Genomic DNA, 21,344 nt, shown 5'->3' on the forward strand with positions numbered 1-21,344 from the left:
GAGGGTTTTGCTCTGCTTTGTTTTGAGATTTTCTTTCCAAGCTCTTTTTCTTTGTTCCGGAGGACAAAAATAATCCCCGTTTCATCCCGCGCGAAGGGGGGGAAAAAAAAAACCAACAAAAAAAAGAGAGGATAACGCTGATAAATGGGGAAGATGAAAGGGAGCCGGGAAGAGCCGCTGCCCCTGGAGGCCGGGAAGAGCCTCGAGACCCGCAGGTTTTTCCAGTTACGGCGGCCCCGGAGTGGAAACAGCTGCGGGGCGGCCAAACCCGCGGAGCATCCCTCCCGCCCGTGAGGTTGCTGCGGCAACCGCGGGGAATTTGGGGCGCTGGGATGGCGCTGGGAAGGGGAACCCGCGGGGCTTTGATCAGGGCTGATGGATGGCCCCGCGATCCTTTCCCCGGCGCGGTGACCTCACGCTCCTGGAACGCGCTGGGATCTGTCAGAACGCGGGGCTGGAGGAGGAATGAGGGGTCAGGGGGTCCTGGGGGGTCCCAGGGGGGTGCCGGGGGGGTGCAGGGGGTTCCTGGGAGTGATCCCAGAGTTTTCCTGTGGGATGGGGTCAGGATGAGCCACAGGAGCCGCTCCCCGTCCCCGGGCTGGGCCCATCCTGTTCCACTTAATTCCGACACGTGAAAGTTTCTTCCCCCCTTTTCTCCGCCATCTGCTCCCATCTGGCCATCAAAGCAGCCAGGAACTGTCCTGAGCTCTCCCAGCACGGAGCTGGGAATGTTGGGAATGTTGGAAATGTCGGGATCAGCCCCTCTGAGCCCTTCCTTGCCCCCAAAGCTGCCCTTGGGTCCGCACCGACCCCGGATCCTGCCCGGATCTGCCGCGGATCCCTCAGCATCCTGATGAGGAGAAAAGGTCCCCATGAGCTTCTCCCATTTCCAGGTCTCTCCTCCTGCTTTGTCACCCCAGGAGGGGTCCCCTGGGGCTGGGGACGGGGACAGGAGGGGACAAATAAGGATTCCAAGGAAATGGGAGCAAGGGGACTCTGCAGGCCAGGAGAGGAATGGGGAGGAGGGAGCAGGAGCTGCTGCCCCGCACCTTGGGAGCGAATCAAAACCCCAAGGAACATCCAAGGCCAGGATGGGATCCTCCAGCATCTGACTCCTGGGCACCTCTGGCAGCTCTGACTCCAATTCCAGGCATCCAGAGGAGCATCCATGCCCTTTATCCCCCCACTCTCCTGCACAGAATTCCCAATCCTAATAAAAATCCCAATAAAAATCCCAACAGAGCCAGAAAATGAGATATTTTTTCCTCTCCCGGTGCACTGAACCTGGTTAGCTTTAAAAGGAATTGGATTTGGGAAAATCTGTGTGATTTGCGTGCAGGGAGCTGGGGCAGATCCAGAAAAAATCCCAAAAAATCCATCCCAACCTCGGCCTGCCCCACGCTGAGCCACGGGATCCTCCGGTGGAGCAGCAGCTCAGGAATTTGTGGGAATCAGCACCCGCTGAAGAATTTGTGGGAAAGAGGAGTCCAGGAGTGCCCTTAGCAACCAGACAAACATTTGTGGGGGGTTCTGTTCCATCCCGGAGGGAAAAACCCTCTGGAAAAATCCGGGAAAGGCGGTGTTGGGAGGGCAGGGGGTGAATTTGCCTCAGGGGTCCCTTCCCAGATCTTCCCCATGGAGCAGACCCAAACTCATCCCTCGTGCTCCTGCTCATGGCAAACCTGACTGGAATTTGGGGTTGGGAACTGGGAGGGAGCAAAAATGGGAACAAAATTTGGGGTTTTTTTATCACAGGGGCAACCAGAGCTGGGTTCCATCCAGGGGAAGAGGGAGACACCCTGGAGAACCTGCAGTAAATCCCAGTTTTCCTTGGGATGTTATCCAAGAGCAGCAGAGCCCGTGAGTGGGATGGGGATGTGGAGAGGAGGGAAGGATCCATGGATGGATGGATGGACGGACGGACGGACGGACGGACGGATGGATGGATGGAAGGACTGATGGATCCATAGATTCATGGATGGATGGATCCATGGATGGATCCACGGATGGTTCCATGGATGGATGGATGGATCCATAGATTCATGGATGGATTGATCCATGGATGGATCCATGGATGGATGATGGATGGATGGATGATGGATGGATGCATAGATTCATGGATGGATGGATGGATGGATGGATGATGGATGGATGCATAGATTCATGGATGGATGGATGGATGGATGGATGGATGGATGGATGGATGATGGATGGATCCATAGATTCATGGGTGTACTGATCCATGGATAGATCCACGGATGGATCCATGGATGGAACCACATCCCAGGGAACACTGAATTATTTCTGTGGGAGCAGCTCTGAGATCCCTCAGAGCTGCCTCCAGTTCCTGCCTCTCTGCTGGGCCAAACTGGAGCCCAAAGGGGGCTCAGAAAAGGCCCTGGAGCTGCAAACCATGCCCAGAGCCACCACTCACGGATGTCCCCGAGGCCTGGGTGTCCCAAGACCCTCAGACCATCCAGGGTGGGGGTTCCTGACAGCAGCAGGGGAAGGACCCCCCTCTCCCAGAGCTGCCCCCACCCCCTCGCAGCCCCGCAGCACATCTGGGACACCCCCGGAGCCTTCAAAGCCGTGTCTGGGGAGAGACGAAAGGCCCGGCTCAACTCCTGGCCGGAGATGAAAGGAAAGCTCTCCCTCGGCGGCTGGAACGAGTTCGCGGTGCTCCGGAGCGGGGCTGCAGGGGCCCATTTCCTGCTGCCTTCCCAGAGGGAATCCACAGCAAATTCCCGGGGTGGCCGAGCCCGAGAGGGGCTCTGAGCTCCCCGAGGGGCTCCTGGGATGCTCGGTGGGCAGAGGGGGATGAGGGGCAGCGGGACAGGGAGGGAAAAGCTCCTCCAGGATGAGCCCGGGGCGGGGGAGCGGCGGCCGGGCGGATGCGAGCGCCAGATTTTCCTCATTTCGTCCCAGGAAATTCTATTCCGATTAAAAGGCGTTTGATGTGCGCGGAGCGGGCGCGGGGGGGAGGCCGGGCTGGGGTTGGGTTTCTCTGCAATTGTTGGGCTTTGTGGGGTTTGTGAAGCAGCTCGAAACTCCCAGGATTTGGCGGCTGCAGAACGTGCAGTTGAATTTTGGGGTGTGTGAAAAGGTGGAGGAGGAAGGGATGGAGCCATGAGCGCCCCGGGGCTCCTCCTCTCCCGGTTTTCCAAAGGGTTGATCCCTCTCCATCAGGGAAGGGGAATCCTCCAGCTCCTCACCCCCTCCATCACCAGGAATTAAAGGAATAAAAGAGTTTTTTCCAGGCTGGAGAAGGGAAATGTCCCAGTGTCGTGGGAGGCTGGGGGTTGTCAGGAGTTCCTGTGAAATTTGGGGTTTCCTGAGGGCTGGAGGGGATGGATTTTGGGGTTTATCAGCCCATAAAAGGGGTAAAAGCCACTTTAAAGTGAGGCAGAGCCACGCCAAGGGCCAGGCAGGAGGAGCAGGGCTGCTGCTTCCCCCTGGTTGTTATTCCAGCCCATTCCTCACGTCCTTCTGTCCCACTCCCGGCCGAGGAGAAAGGGAAGCAGTGACCCTTCCTTGGGAAGTCGTTCCTGCCCAGCTCCAGGCTGGGAAGGAGCAGAGGAACCCCCAGAGGGGCCAGGACCCCCCGATGACCCCTTAGGGCTCTCCACAAACCCCAAACCCCATCCTAAAGGCTCTTCCCAGCTACCCCAGCCTGGGGATTTTCAGCCTCCTCGTTATGCACTGGGCCCATATTGAATCGTTTTATCCCTTTGGTTGCTCTCCAAGCTGAGAATTGTCCTAAAAATAACCATTCCCAGTTCTGTGTGTGATGCTCTCCCCCCTCTTGCAGCCCCTGGCTCCGGCCCAGCTCCCCCAGCTCCAGTGAGTTCATCCCGACACCAGATCTGCTCCTTTGGGGATTTTTAATCCCAGAGCTGCTCTCACCCAAAGCCTGGCTGGAGCACGAGGATTCCCTCGGGAACGGCAGCAGGGCCAGGCTCATGTCCGTCTGTCTGTCCCTCTCCCAGCTGGACACGGCCCTGGGAGCCAGGACACTCCTCTGGGATCCCTGGCTCCAGCCCCAAGCTCTTCCTCAGGGGCTCTTCCAGATCCTCAGTATGCCGTGAGTGAGGTGGAATTTGGGGGAATTTTCTGATTTTTCCCAGCTGGGGAACAAAGGGCAAATCCAGGCTGAGCCAGCACCGTGTCCAGGGAGCAGGGACACCACGTGTGGTGACATCCCCTGGAATGTCCCCTGGAGTGTCCTGGAAGGTTTGGGACACGTTCCTGTCCGTGCCTGTGCACTTCACCCTCCTAGACCCCACTCCCAAGGAATGGCACAGACTTCCAGGGGAGGGATTCCCCAGGGAACAGCGACCAGCAGGTCCCTCCAGGTCTGTCCCCACACCCAGACCCTCCTGCAGATCCCTCTGGGTTTGTCCCCACACCCAGACCATCCTGTAGGTCCCTCCAGGTCTGTCCCCAAGCCCAGACCATCCTGCAGGTCCCTCTGGGTTTGTCCCCACACTCAGACCATCCTGCAGGTCCCTCCAGGTCTGTGCCCAAGCCCAGACCCTCCTGCAGGTCCCTCTGGGTCTGTCCCCACACCCAGACCCTCCTGCAGGTCCCTCTGGGTCTGTCCCCACACCCAGACCCTCCTGCAGATCCCTCTGGGTTTGTCCCCACACCCAGACCCTCCTGTAGGTCCCTCCAGGTCTGTCCCCAAGCCCAGACCATCCTGCAGGTCCCTCTGGGTCTGTCCCCAAGCCCAGACCCTCCTGCAGGTCCCTCCAGGTTTGTCCCCACACCCAGACCATCCTGCAGATCCCTCTGGGTCTGTCCCCACACCCAGACCCTCCTGCAGGTCCCTCCAGGTCTGTCCCCACACCCAGACCCTCCTGCAGATCCCTCTGGGTTTGTCCCCACACCCAGACCCTCCTGCAGGTCCCTCCAGGTCTGTCCCCAAGCCCAGCCCGTCCCCAAGGCCAGCACCACCCTCTGGAAGGCCCAGGACCCCTCTGCTGCAGCCCCAGAGCCACTCTGGGGACACCCAGCCGGGATCTGTGTCCCTGCACACAAGGACAGTGTCCCCAGCACCTCCCTGCCCCCCAAAGCCACCTGGAGGGTCCCCAGCCCCACGAGGCTCATCCGGAGCCTTTGAGGCGCCGCTTCCGCCCTCGCCACATCTTGAGAGCAGATTGGGAAAATGCAAAAAACCTGTGCTTCCCCTCTGGGTGCCTTTAATCCCTCCACGGGCAGGAAAAGTGGGACTGGGGCCACTGCTGGACCCTGGGGAGGTGCTGAGACCCCCCCAGTGGGAGTCATTAGGGCCCCATGACCCTAAACAGCCCCCCAAAATCCAGCAGAGGCTCCCCAGGTCCTGAAGATTCCTCAGGCTGCCCAGCACCAGGGAGTGAGGAATGCTGCAAAGGGAATTCCATGAAAAATGGGGCTGGGAAAGGCTGGTGCAGCCAGGGAATGGGATGGGGTGGCTGGGACTTTGTGGGGGCTGTGGGGAGATAAGGGGTCAGGGCGAGGGGATGGGTTTGAGTCTCCTGGGAAGTCTTTGGAGCCACCAGGACCTCTGTCCTCTCCTGTCCCAGGGGATGGGAATTTCAGCTGGGATCCTTCTCTCACTCCAGGGCTGGGTCCTTGTGGGGACTTGCAGGGCCACGCTGAGCTCCTTGGTGGCCCCACACACAGGGATGTCGCTGTTTTGGGGATGTCGCTGTTTTGGGGTGCCCCAGGTGGTTTTGGGGTCTCGTTCGCCCCCCCCAGCCCGGGCTGTGCCACTGCCGCCCTCTGGCGGATCCTGCGGGCCCTGCACCCGGGGTGTCCCCAAAGTGTCCCCTCCCCTGGACCCCACCCCATGGTCAGCGATGGGATTGGAATGGGGCTGGGAGTGGGAATTCACTCGGGGCTGACCCCAAAGCCCCCCTGAAGCCCCCCTGCCCCCTTTTCCCTCCAAAGAAAAGGGATTGGAATCATCACCACTCCCCCAAAAATCCCTTTGGGCTGAAATCCCCGAATCCCAAGGGATTTGTGAGGGAAAATCCACCTCAAGACTCCCTGTGGATGAGGAGGTGAGGGGTTCAACACTCCCCACCACCCCAAAAGGTGCCATTCCCCCCCATCCCTCCCAGAAATTCCAGTGCAGCCAGGCTGGTGAGGGAGGGCTGTATTTGTGGTGGCACACGGTGACAGCAAGGGTGGCGCCGACCCCGGCACCCCCGAGGTGCAAACCAGGAGGAATCCATGTAAAAATAGAGGGAATATTTACACACAGCATCCTTTAAAAAGCTGGCGTGTGGGGTGGGAACTCCAGGGCTAGAACATGGCCCAGGGCTGGGTTTAGGGACTCCAGCACGTCACAGCCTCACCCCAAAGCTGCTCCTCAATCCCTGGGGTCCCCTGAGCAGCCTCTGTCCCCTCCCCTCTCCTCCTGCTTCCACAAAAACATTTTTTCCTTATTTTTCCCCCCAGGAATCCTCTCCCTGAGGCTCAGGCAGGTCAGGCCTTGACCCTACACCCCTTTCCCCCAAACACCTTTTCCCTACACCTGCTGCTGCTGCAACTTCAAGCGTTAAATACAGCATTTATGGTTAAATGAGATCCCATTCCTTTTGAAAACCAGCCTGGGGAGCAGCCAGGGCAGCATTCCTGTCCCTGGGAGCTTTGGGATGAGCTCTGGGATGAGCTGTGCTCTGCCAGGAGCAGCATGCCCATCCCTGGGAGCTTTGGGATGAGCTTTGGGATCAGCTGTGCTCTGCCTGGAGCAGCATCCCCATCCCTGGGAGCTTTGGGATGAGCTTTGGGATGAGCTGTGCTCTTCCAAGAGCAGCATTCCCATCCCTGGGAGCTTTGGGATGAGCTGTGCTCTTCCAAGAGCAGCATTCCCATCCCAGGGAGCTTTGGGATCAGCTGTGCTCTGCCAGGGGCAGCATTCCCAAGCCAGGGAGCTTTGGGATGAGCTTTGGGATGAGCTGTGCTCTTCCAAGAGCAGCATCCCCATCCCAGGGAGCTTTGGGATGAGCTCTGGGATGAGCTGTGCTCTTCCAAGAGCAGCATTCCCAAGCCAGGGAGCTTTGGGATGAGCTCTGCTCCTCTGCTGCCCCCAAACCCCAAAGCCCTGGAGAGGCAGAACCTGGCTGGGAGCTCAGCTGGGCCCTTCCCATGGAGCAGAGAGGGGACACAGGAGCAGAGAGGTGACACAGGAGCAGGGCAGTGACAAAGGTGGGGACTGCCACCCCTTTGGCAGCACTCAGGGAGTCCTTCCCCTCCTTCCCTCCCAGAACGAGCAGCGATGAGTGAGGAAAAGCCAGCAGGAAAAGCCCTCTGTTGGACAGACAGACTGACAGACAGACAGACAGTGTCTGTGCCCTCTCTCACACCTTGCCCCGGGGCTCAGAAGTCGCTGAGGATGCTGATGTCGGCGAACTCGGCGCGGTACCGGTGCGAGTAGAGGCTCAGCAGCAGCGCCCACTTGAGCGCCATGAAGCTCCACACGCAGGACAGGTAATAGCTCTTGGGGTCAGTCAGGGCTGTGGGGGAAACAATGGGATTGGGTGGGAATTCGGTGGGAATTCAGAGGGAATTCGGTGGGAATTCGGTGGGAATTCGGTGGGAATTTGGTGGGAATTCATTGGGAATTCGGTGGGAATTCATTGGGAATTCAGGGGGAATTCATTGGGAATTCGGTGGGAATTTGGTGGGAATTCGGTGGGAATTCATTGGGAATTCGGTGGGAATTCAGAGGGAATTCAGGGGGAATTCATTGGGAATGCTGAGTCAGGGCTTGGAGCTGCTCCAGGAGGGATGGACTCAACCTTTGTCATGGAAATGAGGAAATTTCCAGGTTTTTTGGAAGGGCTTTGTCATGGAAATTTGGAAATTCCCAGGTTTTTTGGAAGGGCTTTGTCATGGAAATTTGGAAATTCCCAGGTTTTTTGGAAGGGCTTTGACATGGAAATGAGGACATTCCCAGGTTTTCTGGGGGCTTTGTCATGGAAATGAGGCAATTCCAGGATTTTTGGAGGTGGCAGGAGTACCCCCAGCCCTCCCCAGTGTTCCCAGTGCCTCCCAGTACTCACACTGGTGCTGGGTGATGGCCAGGGCCAGGAAGGCGCAGAAGCCCAGCCCGGAGAGGGCAGAGAAGAGGATCCCGACGGAGAGGAAGAACCTCAGCCCTTTTAACCAGGTCCTCCAGTAATCCTGCAGGTACATCACATGCGTGATTAGGGCCCAGAGCGCCAGCACACCTGTCCAGGTGACAGCAAGGACATCAGAACGGTACCCATGGACAGGTAAAACACAGCCCAACCCCCCCAGAACAGCTGGGAACAGCAGCACACCTGTCCAGGTGACAGCAGGGACATCAGAACGGTACCCATGGACAGGTAAAACACAGCCCAACCCCCCCAGAACAGCACCCATGGACAGGTAAAACACAGCCCAACCCCCCCAGAACAGCTGGGAACAGCAGCACACCTGTCCAGGTGACAGCAGGGACATCAGAATGGTACCCATGGACAGGTAAAACACAGCCCAACCCCCCAGAACAGCTGGGAACAGCAGCACACCTGTCCAGGTGACAGCAGGGACATCAGAACGGTACCTATGGACAGGTAAAACACAGCCCAACCCCCCCAGAACAGCACCCATGGACAGGTAAAACACAGCCCAACCCCCCAGAACAGCTGGGAACAGCTGGGAACAGCAGCACACCTGCCCAGGTGACAGCAGGGACATCAGAACAGCCCCTCCTGGCCAAGCCCTCCCTGCAGCTGCCAGGACCTGCTGCCCCCCTGCCCACATTCCCTGCTCAGGACAGGCTGGGTTCCCACCCCAGGACCCCCACGGGACCCCCCATGCCCAATCCCCCCGTGCTGGGGGTCCCCAGGCTGGCAGGAGGGATTTGGAGCAGGGCAGATCCCGTGGGCAGAACTGCAGAGTCAGGGCACCCCAAACTGTGCCAGGGTCTGGTGACAGAGCTGAGCCCTCGAGTTCCCCAAAATCACCTCCCCCACTTCCTGCTGCCCCGGGTTCCAGCGCTTTTGAGGCACATTTGGGACAGAAATGGGGAAATTGAGGTTTGGAGTCAGCAAAAAGCTGCTCCCTGCTGAGCCTGCCCGGATGACTCAGCAGAACTGCCCTGAATGCTGAGTCAAGGTTTGCTGTTCCCACCCTGCTGCTGCTGCTGCACCAGAGCGCCTTGAGTTCCCCTGATCCTGACCCAAACCCTCACCAAAACCCTGATCCAATTCTAATCTAAATCCTGATCCAAGCTCTGGTCCAAACCATGATCCAAACCCTGACCCAAACTCTGATCCAAATCCTCACCCAAACCCTGATCCAATTCTAATCCAAACCTGATCCAATTTCAATGCAAACCCTGACCCAAACTCTGATCCAAACCCTAATCCAAGCCCTGATCCAATTCCAATCCAAACTCTGATCCCAACTCTGATCCTGACCCAAACGTTGATCCAAACCCTCACCCAAACCCTTATCCAACTCTAATCTAAACCCTGACCCAAACCCTGATCCAATTCTAATCCAAATCCTGACCCAAACTCTGACCCAAACCCTGATCCAATTCCAAACCAAACCCTGACCCAAACCCTGATCCAATTCCAAACCAAACCCTGACCCAAACCCTGATCCAATTCCAAACCAAACCCTGACCCAAACCCTGATCCAATTCCAAACCAAACCCTGACCCAAACCCTGATCCAATTCCAAACCAAACCCTGACCCAAACCCTGATCCAATTCTAATCCAAATCCTGACCCAAACTCTGACCCAAACCCTGATCCAATTCTAATCCAAATCCTGACCCAAACTCTGACCCAATTCCAGTCCAAACCCTGATCCGAACCTGATCCCAACCCTAACCCAAGCCCCAATCCAACCCCTGACTCAAGCCCGGATCCAAGCCCTGGCCCAGCTCTCCAGAGGCAGTTCTGGGCCAGAACATCACCTGAAAAACTCAGGGTTTGAAACCATTTTTACTGGGAAATGAAATAAAAGTTGTGACTATTGAAAGCTTGGGGTGACTGCTTGCAGGAGCTGCAGGTTTTCACCCCAGGGATTCCCCAGATCCAGCCCTCCTGCCCTATAAAAACACCTTGTTCCTAAAGCTGAGCCAGGGCACCAAACCCCAGAGCAGCAGCAGAGCCTGCACAGCCCCAGTCCCACCCAAACCCCTCCATAAAAACACAAATCCCACCCAAACCCCTCCATAAAAACACAAATCCCTGAGGATTTACCCCAAACCCAGCGCCCTGGAGCAGGAGCTGCCCCATCAGACACACCCAAGGATTTCCAGCAGGGAATCCAACCCAAATTATCCCAGGATACAAAAAAGGGAAAGCCCCAAAGAGCCCCAAGCAGAGAGGAGCTGGCAGGTACCAGGGAAAAATCAATTCCTGGTAAAACACAAAAAAGCTCCCAGCACCCTTGGAAGGAGCTGAAATAAACCCAGGAGTTCAAAGCAGGGCCGGGGAATGATTCTCCCCCATCAGACCCAAATATTTGGATAATGTTTGGGCTGTTTGAGCTCAAGGGACATGAGCTTTCCCTCTCTGCAAACATCCAAACAAAAACTGGGACAAACACGAGGTTTTGTCAGCCTCCTGCTCCTCCTGGAGGGATCCTTCAATCCCAGAGGAGACTTTTTGGGAATGTTCCATTTGTCACACATGGAAATCCTGGGGAAAAACAACAAATCTGCAGCAGAGGCCAAAAAAAAATAATGCACAAACAAACACCAAAAATTCAGATTTATTCCACAAGGAGCTCCCCAACTCCAGCATTCCTGCAAGGAGCATCGTGTGGTGATGGCAAAGAAAATGAGGGTGAAAATGAAAAGTTACATTAAAAACCCCTGAAAATGGGGACTAATTCCAATATTGTTTTTTTTTTTTTTTCTGTGTGTTTACAAAGCCTTCAGTCCTTTTCTAGCTAAACAATCCCCTTTTATCCACTCCAGCTGCAGCATCAGCTGGAAGGAGCTGAAATCCCCACTCCAGCAGGGGCTGGGGCTTTGCCAAGTGAAATTTTGTCATTTCCACGTTTGCCAAACTTTGCCTCTCCTGGGGGAGCCCGGGAGCCTCAGCTGGGTTTGGAGGAGGTCAGAAATGGGGGGGATTTTCCTGACAAAACTGCTGGGGCTCCACACTGAGATATTTTAGGAAAATAGCTCAGGGAGGAGAGGAACCTTTGGAATATTCTGGTGTTGTACCAGATCCCATATTCAGCTCCTATTCCTTCCATTTCAGGTGTTTTTAAAATTCTCCCAAGCCCCTGTGACTGGGTGGAAATGGAATTGAACCCCTGGGATATATAAGGGGTTTAATTTCATTAATTCCAGCCCCAGCATCGTTTTCCCTCCATGGCACTTCAGACTTGGATCGAGTTTTGACTGTAAATAAAAGGGAATTAGTGAAATTTAGGGCTAATTCCCAAGCAGGAAAGGTTCTCTGGGAGATAAGGGAAATATCAACAAACTGATTGCAGAGACAAAGCTGGAGACCCCTCAGAACCAGGAAGAATTCTCCCAGCCAGGAAGCCTGTGGATAAACATCCTCAAACACAGCTCCAAAGGCACAGCAGAGGCATTAAAAACGAGATAAACACGGGCCAGCAGGCAGAGCTTGGCTTAATCAGGGCACTTTGAGGAGGACCTGCAAATTCCGCTGTCAAAATTCCACTCTCAAAATTCCTCTGTCAAAATTCCTCCCTGAGCAAAAACACAGCAGAAAATACCTTCATTTGCTCTTCCTCCTGCATTTCTGGTTCAAGATCCCCCCCAGTTTTGTGCCACCCAGCAAAGTGTGGGAATTCTCTGCTGAATCCCAGCTCCAGCTGGAAATAAAAGCTTTTTTTTTTTTTTTTTTTTTTTTTTCTTTTTTTTTTTTTTGAGGGAGAGGAAGCAGAGACAAGCCCAGCCATGCACCTCACCCTTGGATCCTTTCTAAATTTTAACTTCACTTTCTACTCTGGCAGGAATTCAGCCAGGGAAGCCCTGGAGCTGCAGGACTCTGTGCTGCTCCACCCCAACCATTAAACCACAGCCACAAACCCCCAAATCTCAGATTTCTGGGCACGTCAGGTGCAGTTTTACCCCCCGAAACCCAAACCCCTCTTCCAGAGGGTCTGCTTCCAGCATTTGGGGAAATCGGGAGGATTTTTTTGCTTCCCTGAAAACTTCAGCCCCAAGGAAGGGGCTCCTCGGCCCCACTGGTGCCATGGCACCCCCTCAGGCCTGACACCCCCAATTGCTGCCCTGACACCCCCAATTGCTGCCCTGACACCCCCTCAGCCCCGAGATGCCCCTCAAGCCCTCAAACCTCCCCTCAGGGATGAGGAAGGGGGTCCTTGGCCCCACCATGGCCCTCACTCCCCTCACAGCCCCCTCAGGCATGAGAAATGGCCTCCTCACAACCCTCAGCCATGGGGAATGGGCTCTTCACTCCCCTCACAGCCCTCAGCCATGGGGAGTGGGCTCTTCACTCCCCTCACAACCCTCAGCCATGGGGAATGGGCTCCTCACAGCCATGGGGAATGGGCTCCTCACTCTCCTCAGGGATGAGAAAGGGGCTCCTCACACCCCTCTCAGCCCTCAGAGCTCCTCAGGACTGAGGAAGGGGCTCCTCACTCCCTTCATAGCCCCCTCTGACATGGGTAAGGGGCTCCTCACACCCTCTCACTCCTCACAGCCCCCTCAGCCACGGGGAATGGGCTCCTCACTCTCCTCATGGCTGAGGAAGGGCCTCCTCACTCCCCTCTCACCCCTCAGGGCTGAGGAAGGGCCTCCTCACTCCCCTCTCATCCCTCACAGCCCCCTCAGCCACGGGGAATGGGCTCCTCACACCCCTCACGGCAAAGCAAGGGGCTCCTCGGCCCCACCGCCGCCCTGACCCGCTCCATCACGCCCAACCCCGATCCCTCTCTCACGCTGATCCCGCTCAGCCCTCCCGGCCCGGTGCCCAGTGTCCGCTCGGCCCCGGTGCTGTACCCCAGAGCCCTCCCGGCCCGGCCTGGTGCCGAACCCGAGAGCCCTCCCGGCCCGGTGCCCGCCCGGCCCGGTGCCGTACCCCAGAGCCCTCCCGGCCCGGTGCCCGGTGTCCCCTCACCCCCGGTGCCGTACCCGAGAGGCCGCCGGCCGCAGCCGTGCCGGGCTGGCGCAGCGCGGGCACCACGCTCCAGGCGCAGAAGGCCGAGAGGCCGCTCAGGGCACCGAAGGACGCGTAGGCGACACGGAGCGCCAGGGCCCCGTTCAGCGCCATGGCGGCCTCGGCGCGGCCCGCCCACGGCACCGGGACACGCCCCGGGAACGGCGACGGCACCGGGACACGCCTCGGGAGCGGCAACGGCAACGGGACACGCCTCGGGACACGGGAACGGGACACGCCCCGGGACACGGGACTCGGACGCGGGACGCGGGAACGGGATCGGGACACGCCTCGGGAACGAGGACAGGACACAGGACACAGCACCGGGACACGGGAACAGGACACGCCTCGGGACAGGGACACTCCCCGGGACACGGCACCGTCCACGGGGACTTGGACACGCCCACAGACACCGGGACACGCCCACAGGCCCCGGGACACGCCCACATGAGCGGGACACGCCCACCAGGAGCGGGACACGCCCCCGGTCCCGCCCCATCGCAGCGCGCCCCCTGGCGGGCGGGAGGACCGAGGAACGGACACGAAGGGACGGGGACGCCCCGGGGGGACGCGGAAAACACCGGGGGGACACGAGGGGACACCGCGGGGGGACGCGGAAAACACCGGGGGGACACGAGGGGACACCGCGGGGGGACGCGGAAAACACCGGGGGGACACGAGGGGACACCGCGGGGGGACACGGGCGGCACCGGCAGGTGGGGAGCGTGTGGCGTTGGGGACATCTCCGAGTGGCTTTCGCTTCCCCCCGGCCCATCCTGTGGGATTGCGGTCTGGGGACGCCTCACCAAAATCCTCGAAGACTCTTTGGGGCTTTTCCGTTCCCTTTTCTCCCTTCCGCTTTTTTTTTTTTTTTTTTTTTTTTTTTTTTTAACATTCTTCCCCTTTCTGAGCCCTTGGTTGGGTCCGGCTCTGCTTCATTTGCAAGGACACAAATTTCCAGTGAGGATTGGGTGAAAATGGGATTTTCTCACTTATTTCCATCATTAATTAATTATCCCGCGAGCGCCACGGGGGCAGAGGCGCTCCCCGAAGCTGGGAATTCTGCTTTTCCCGAATTTCCCGGTTCAGCCTCCCCCAAAAGGATCTTTGGGAATGGGGAAGCTCGGCTGGGCTGCTCTAGGTGGCAGCAGCCTCCTTCCCTTTCCCGAGCCATCCCCGCTCTTCATCCACCTCCCCACCCCTCCTCCTCCTCCTCCTCCATCTCCCTTTCCCCTCTCCATCCATCCCTGGGTGTCCCCCCAATGAAATTCGGGTTTTGGGGGGGTTGGACGGGGCTTGGAGCGCCCTGGGACGGGGGAATTGTTCCTGTCCTTGGAACGGGACAAGGTTCCTGTTCCTCCACCCCAGCCCGCAGCTCCCACCCTGCCGAGGGACCCAAAATTCCCACTCAATTTGACCCAAAATTCCACCCCAGTTTGACCCTAAAATTCCCCCCAATTTGACCAAAAATTCCCACTCAATTTGGCCCAAAATTCGCCCCCCAATTTGACCTAAAATTCCTACTCAATTTGACCCAAAATTCTCTCCAGTTTGACCCAAAATTCCACCCCAGTTTGACCCAAAAATCCCCCCCAGTTAGATCCAAAATTCCCCCCAGTTTGAACCAAAATTCCCTCGGAATTTGATCCAAAATCCCCCCCAACTTGACCCAAAATCCCCCCCCCCAGTTTGACCAAAATTCTCCTCCATTTTGACCTAAAATTCTCCCCAACTTGACCCAAAATTCCCCCCAATTTGACCTAAAATCCCCCCCCCAATTTGACCCAAAACCCCAGTGAATTCCCAAAAACCCAATGACACCCCAAAAACTCAGTGGCACCCCAAAATTCAGTGACACCCCTAAAACCCGGTAAAATCCCAAAAACCCCAAAGACATCCCAAAAACCCGGTGAAATCCCAAAATCCCAGTGAAATCCCCAAAACCCTATGAAATCCCTGAAACCCAGTGAAATCCCAAAATCTCCGCGACACCCTAAAAACACGGTGACACCCCTAAAACCCCATGAAATCCCAAAAACCCGGTGACATCCCTAAAACCTCTTGACACCCTAAAACCCAGTGACACCCCAAAGACATCCAATACCCAGTTACACCCTAAAACCCAGTGAAACCCCAAAAACCCCATGAAAACCCCAAAACCCCGGCCGTCCTTGCCCAAGGACTCGCAGCTCCCGCCCCGCCGTGGGATTTTGAGCGTGAAAACCTCGAGAGCAGCGAAGCAAAAATTGCATTTCCTGAAAAATTCCATTTCCTGAAAAATTGCATTTCCTGCAAAATTGCATTTCCTGCTGCGGCTGCAGGAATGCGGGAGGGAACGAGCGGCGTCAGCAGCGCCAGGTGAGATCAGAGATCCGAGATCCGAGATCGGCTCCTCCTCGCCCAATTCCCCCCGGGAATTTCGGGGCCCATTTTGTCATCCCGGCTCTGCTGACTCTGCCCGAGCCTTGGGGATGCTCTGGGGTGATTTTTGTGCAGGTGGGGGACGGCTCAGAGCCGAGGAGGAGCAAAATCTGGGGTTGCTTTTTGATTTTTTAGGGGGTTTTTTTGGTTCTTTTTTGGCCTTTTGGGGTTTGTTTCATGGTGGGTTTTTTGTTTTTCTTGGGGGGTTTTTTTTGGTTGGTTTGGTTGGGGATTTTTTTTTGTTGTATTTTTGATTTTTTTTTTGGTTCATTGGTTGATTGCGTTTTTGTGGGGTTCTTTTGATTTTTTTGTTTGGTTTTTGGTTTTTCACTTTTTGGACCCAAAATTGGCTTCCTCAGCACTGCCTACCCCAGGCACCTGGATTTTCTAAAGGTGGATGAGATGGAAATGAAGACAAGAAGAGGAGGAGGAACCACTCCAGGTGGGAACAGCGATGTTCCTGCTCCTCCACCTCACCCCAGCAGTTCCCACGTCTTTTTCCCATTTTTTGACCCAAAATTGGCTTCCTCAGAACTGCCCACCTCAGGCAGCAACTCCAGGTGACACCTGGATTTTCCAGAGGTGGATGGGATGGAAACAGGGAGAGGAGGAGGAACCACTCCAGGTGGGAACAGCGACGTTCCTGCTCCTCCATCCCACCGCACCCCAGCAGCTCCCACCCATTTTTTTTTTTTTTCATTTTTTGACCCAAAATTGGCTTTCCCAGCACTGCCCACCCCAGGCAGCAGCTCACCTGAGGCGCCACCTGTGTTTCCAGGGCTGCGGACCTTGGCCCCGCTCCCCAGCACCTGTGGTTGCCCCGGAGCTTTCCCGGTTATCGCTCCTGCCCCAGCCTCGGGAACAGCTGGGGAACAGCCGCATTTACCGGATGAGGGATCCTTCCTCCTCCTCCCTCCTCCTCCTCCCTCCCCGGGCTGGAGCTGGGAACAAAAGGAGGAAAATCGGCGGGGATGGGACAGCCCTGTTTGCTTCCCGAGAGTGGGAACAAACTGGAGCTCTGTCCCGAGGGTTTGGCCTTGAGGGCGTTTTGTTTTGTCCCTTTTAAAGGAACATTTCAGCCACGGGAGGAGCTGGGGCTGAGAGCGCAGAAATGCCAAAGGCCCAAAGGGGAAAGGAAGAGGGAAAAGTTGAGGAAATGGGGAGGTCCCGGCTTGTCCTGGTGTGAGGAATGGTCACAAATCCAATCTTTGGGAAAAACAAATCCTATATTTGGGAAACAGAAACAAATTCCAGCCTTGGGAAACACAAATAAATCCCATCTTTGGGAAGAAATAAATCCCATCTTTGGGAAAAAACAAATTCCATCTTTGGGAAAAAAAACCCCCATATTTGGGAAAAAATAAATCCCATCTTTGGGAAAAAACAAATTCCATCTTTGGGAAACAGAAATAAATCCCATCTTTGGGAAGAAATAAATCCCATCTTTGGGAAAAATAAATTCCATCTTGGGGAAAAAACACCGAATTCCATCTTTGGGAAACAGAAATAAATCCCATCTTTGGGAAGAAATAAATCCCATCTTTGAGAAGAAACAAATCCCATCTTTGGGGAACAGAAACAAATCCCATCTTTGGGAAACAGAAATAAATCTCATCTTTGGGAAGAAATAAATCCCATCTTTGAGAAGAAACAAATCCCATATTTGGGAAAAAGAAACAAATCTCATCTTTGGAAATATCAAATCCCACCTTTGGGAAAGGCATTGCTTTTCTTTCTCCTCTCTCTGGCTTACTGGTGGGACTCAGTGACCTTAGCGGCTTTTCCAACTTGAACAATTCCACTTTTCCCACTTTTCCACGGTTTTCTGGATGCTCAGCCCTTGCTGGCCTCAGACCTGAGGCGCCTGCAGCTCCTCGGAGACGCAAACCTGGGAATTGTTTCAGGAAGGAGCCGAGCGGGCACGGAAAGACCGGGAGAACAAGACACATCACGTTCCCCGGATGATAATGAGGGAATGAAATTAAACCACCTGGGAGACCAAAACTCTTCTTCCTTCCTTCCTTCCTTCCTTCCCTTCCTTCCCTTCCTTCCCTTCCTTCCCTTCCTTCCCTTCCTTCCCTTCCTTCCTTCCCTTCCTTCCCTTCCCTTCCTTCCCCTCCACAGCAGCAATTCCTGCCTGAGCTATCACCCATGGAAAATCCAGAAATGAATCGCACCCAGAACTGGGGAACGCGGCTCAGATAATTCCTAAAGCTGTTGTTCCAACCCAATAAAACCCCGTGCAACAACAAGGGGCGTCCCATAATTTGTGTTAATTCCGGAATCGCTGCTAATTCCGGCCCAATTAGGAGATAAAACACGGCGCCGGAGCCGCTTATTAAATTACAAATCATCCCGGCTAAATCCGAGGATTATTTAACACCGATGGTTTGGGGGAGCTGCGCCAGAATAACGATGTCAGGGGAGCAGGGGCGTTAATCAAAGTAATGAAAACATAAATTAGGGGAGGCTGGGCCAATAAACAGGAAATAAATAGGGTTGGAGGGAGAGAAATGCATAAAGCAGCAGCATTAAAGGATAAACCCGCAGTGTTGGGAGCGCTGTAAATTCCCAACCGTTTTCCCCAGGATGGGATTTTCGGGGCTGATTTGTGGCCGTGTCCCGGCGAACCGGGGAGATGATAAATACAGAGATTTCTGCACCCCCAGCTGCCACCAAACCCTCCTGGGGAACACCCAGAGCTCCCAGGTCCCTCCTGGAATTTCTGCCCTGCCCAGGGATGAGACCCGGCCACTCATTACAGGGAAATGGAGCCAAAATAGGGGGTGGAGTGAAAATATTGGGGTTTAACTTGGATTTCACTCCATTCTGCCTTTGAGGGGGGCAAGGGATGGGGAGCAGGGTCAGGTGGATCTTCAAACCCACTTTAGGATTTGGGAGCAGGGCCAGATGGATCTGCAAACTCAGTTTAGTATTTGGGAGCAGGGTCAGATGGATCTGTAAATCCACTTTAGGATTTGGGTGCAGGGTCAGGTGGATCTGCAAACCCAGTTTAGAATCTGGGAGCAGGATCAGTTGGATCTGTAAATCCACATTAGGATTTGGGAGCAGGGTCAGGTGGATCTTCAAACCCAGTTTAGGATTTGGGAGCACGGTCAGCTGGATCTGTAAATCCATTTTAGGATTTGAGGAGCAGGGTCAGCATTTGCTGCCCTATGGATCTGCAAATCCACTTTAGGATTTGGGAGCAGGGCCAGATGGATCTGCAAACTCAGTTTAGTATTTGGGAGCAGGGTCAGATGGATCTGTAAATCCACATTAGGATTTGGGAGCAGGGTCAGGTGGATCTGCAAACCCAGTTTAGGATTTGGGAGCAGGGTCAGCTGGATCTGTAAATCCATTTTAGGATTTGAGGAGCAGGGTCAGCTGGATCTGTAAATCCACTTTAGGATTTGGGGAGCAGGGTCAGCATTTGCTGCCCTATGGATCTGCAAACCCAGTTTAGGATTTGGGAGCAGGGTCAGGTGGATCTGCAAACCCAGTTTAGGATTTGGGAGCAGGGTCAGCTGGATCTGTAAATCCACTTTAGGATTTGGGTGCAGGGTCAGGTGGATCTTCAAACCCAGTTTAGGATTTGGGAGCAGGGTCAGCTGGATCTGTAAATCCATTTTAGGATTTGGGGAGCAGGGTCAGCATTTGCTGCCCTATGGATCTGCAAACCCAGTTTAGGATTTGGGAGCAGGGTCAGGTGGATCTGCAAACCCAGTTTAGAATCTGGGAGCAGGATCAGTTGGATCTGTAAATCCACATTAGGATTTGGGAGCAGGGTCAGATGGATCTGTAAATCCACATTAGGATTTGGGAGCAGGGTCAGGTGGATCTGCAAACCCAGTTTAGGATTTGGGAGCAGGGTCAGGTGGATCTGCAAACCCAGTTTAGGATTTGGGAGCAGGGTCAGCTGGATCTGTAAATCCATTTTAGGATTTGAGGAGCAGGGTCAGCTGGATCTGTAAATCCACTTTAGGATTTGGGGAGCAGGGTCAGCATTTGCTGCCCTATGGATCTGCAAACCCAGTTTAGGATTTGGGAGCAGGGTCAGCTGGATCTGTAAATCCATTTTAGGATTTGGGAGCAGGGTCAGATGGATCTGTAAATCCATTTTAAGATTTGGGTGTGCAGGGTCAGCATTTGCTGCCCTGTGGATTTTTTTTTCCCTTTAGGATCTGGGATTTCAGGAAGAGATTCCTGCCAGGAGGGCGGAGAGGCCAGAACTGCCCCAAAGCCAGCAGGGACCCGCCGTTAATTAATGATTGTCCAAGCGGAGCCGAACGAGCGGGGTTAAAGGAGCGATAAGAGGGTGATAAGGCAGAGCTGGCGGGGCAGCAGCGGCTGCAGCCCCCGGGAAGGGCCAGGATCGGTGACCCTGCACCTGGAGCGGAGTGAGGGACCAGGGACACCCCAGGGACACCTTGGGGATGTGGGAAATGCATTTGTGGAAAATTTGGTAGGTCAAGAAACGCTTATGTTATGTATTATAATTGCATAATATATATAATTATATAATATTTCTATAATTAATACATATAATTTATATATTTCCATACGTATAATTATATAATATTTTAAATATTAAAATTATATAGGTTATATTTTACACATTAAAATTTAAAGTATACTGTATTAATTATACAATATTAATAATACAACACTGATAATACAATATTTATATTATATTATATTATATTATATTATATTATATCATACTATATTATATCATACTATATTATATCATACTATATTATATCATATTATATAATATCTTTTGTATTATAATTAAGAAATAGTCGGCTTCTGATTGTGATAGCATGAATTACAACATCTGTACTGTCTCACCCTTCTCATAGGACTAAAAATAGAAAAATGGGAGCTGTTCCCAGGGACGAGGGGTGGGAAAAGAGAGGGGTGAGGGGACCCTCATTGCTGGGTTTGAAATGGGATTGGGAATGGGAATGGGATGGAAAGGATGGGATAGGATAGGGTGGGATAGAATGGGATTGGATTGGGATGGGATTGGATTGGAATGGGATAGAATGGGATGGGATTGGGTTGGATTTGAGTGGGATAGAATGGGATTGCAGTGGGATGGGAAAGGGTGGGATAGGATAGGGTGGGATAGGATGAGATTGGGATGGGAATGGGATTGGATAGGGTGGGATAAAATGGAATGTGATGGGATGGGATTGGGAGAGGAATGGGGTTGGAATGGGATGGAAAGGGTGGGATAAAATGGAATGTGATAGGGTGGGATTGGGATTGGAATGGGGTTGGAATGGGGTGGAAAGGGTGGGATAAAATGGAATGTGATAGGGTGGGATTGGGATTAGAATGGGATTGGATAGGGTGGGATAAAATTGAATGCGATAGGGTGGGATAGGATGGGATTGGGATAGGAATGTGGTTGGAATGGGGTGGGACAAAATGGAATGTGATTGGGATGGGATTGGGATAGGAATGGGATTGGAATGGGGTGGGATTGGGATAGGAATGGGGTTGAAATGGGGTGGGATGGGATTGGGATAGGAATGGGGTTGGAATGGGATTGCAGTGGGGAACATTGGAATAGGAATGTGGTTGGAATGGGGTGGTGGAGCCTCATCCGAAGGAGGAACCGCCCGCAGTCCCGCCACAGGGCCCGGGCAGGTGCCTCTCCTCTCCTTGGGCTGCCGGGGTGGGGCTGCCCGGGCTCTGCTGCCTTCCTCAGCCTCTTCCTCCTTGCCTTAATGAGCTCTGATTTGCATGGGGGGACGTGTCTGTGCACGGATCCCGGGA

At 54.5% G+C, this 21,344-nt stretch overlaps 1 protein-coding gene across 3 annotated transcripts; it reads right to left on the bottom strand.

Moving 5' to 3' along the window:
* Nucleotides 1-3,858: 3,858 nt before the first annotated feature.
* On the bottom strand, nt 3,859-13,256 carry SLC48A1 (solute carrier family 48 member 1). Of its 3 annotated transcripts, none has more exons than XM_058822138.1 (4): nt 13,109-13,256; nt 8,049-8,216; nt 7,350-7,499; nt 3,859-4,124 (listed from the first exon to the last, which is right to left on the bottom strand). In XM_058822138.1, exons 1-3 carry the CDS (start codon nt 13,245-13,247, stop codon nt 7,363-7,365), a joined length of 444 nt encoding a protein of 147 aa, XP_058678121.1. In that variant the 5' UTR covers nt 13,248-13,256; the 3' UTR covers nt 3,859-4,124; nt 7,350-7,362. The 3 variants fall into 3 exon arrangements, with proteins under 3 accessions (XP_058678121.1, XP_058678122.1, XP_058678119.1); XM_058822139.1 differs by having other exon boundaries at nt 3,859-4,223; XM_058822136.1 differs by lacking the exon at nt 3,859-4,124 and having other exon boundaries at nt 6,122-7,499.
* Between the last annotated feature and the right edge of the window lie 8,088 nt (nt 13,257-21,344).

The sequence above is a fragment of the Ammospiza caudacuta genome, chromosome 31 (genome assembly GCF_027887145.1).
Source record: "Ammospiza caudacuta isolate bAmmCau1 chromosome 31, bAmmCau1.pri, whole genome shotgun sequence".
Taxonomy (NCBI): Eukaryota; Metazoa; Chordata; class Aves; order Passeriformes; family Passerellidae; genus Ammospiza; species Ammospiza caudacuta.

Bases quoted from the DNA above. Each gene is read 5' to 3' on its own strand.
- SLC48A1 (XM_058822138.1), bottom strand. From the start codon at position 13,247: ATGGCGCTGAACGGGGCCCTGGCGCTCCGTGTCGCCTACGCGTCCTTC. The intron at 8,217-13,108 runs GTACGGCACCGG...TCACCTGGACAG, and splicing joins TGCGGCCGGCGGCCTCTCGG to GTGTGCTGGCGCTCTGGGCC. The intron at 7,500-8,048 runs GTGAGTACTGGG...TTTCCCCCACAG, and splicing joins GGCCATCACCCAGCACCAGT to CCCTGACTGACCCCAAGAGC.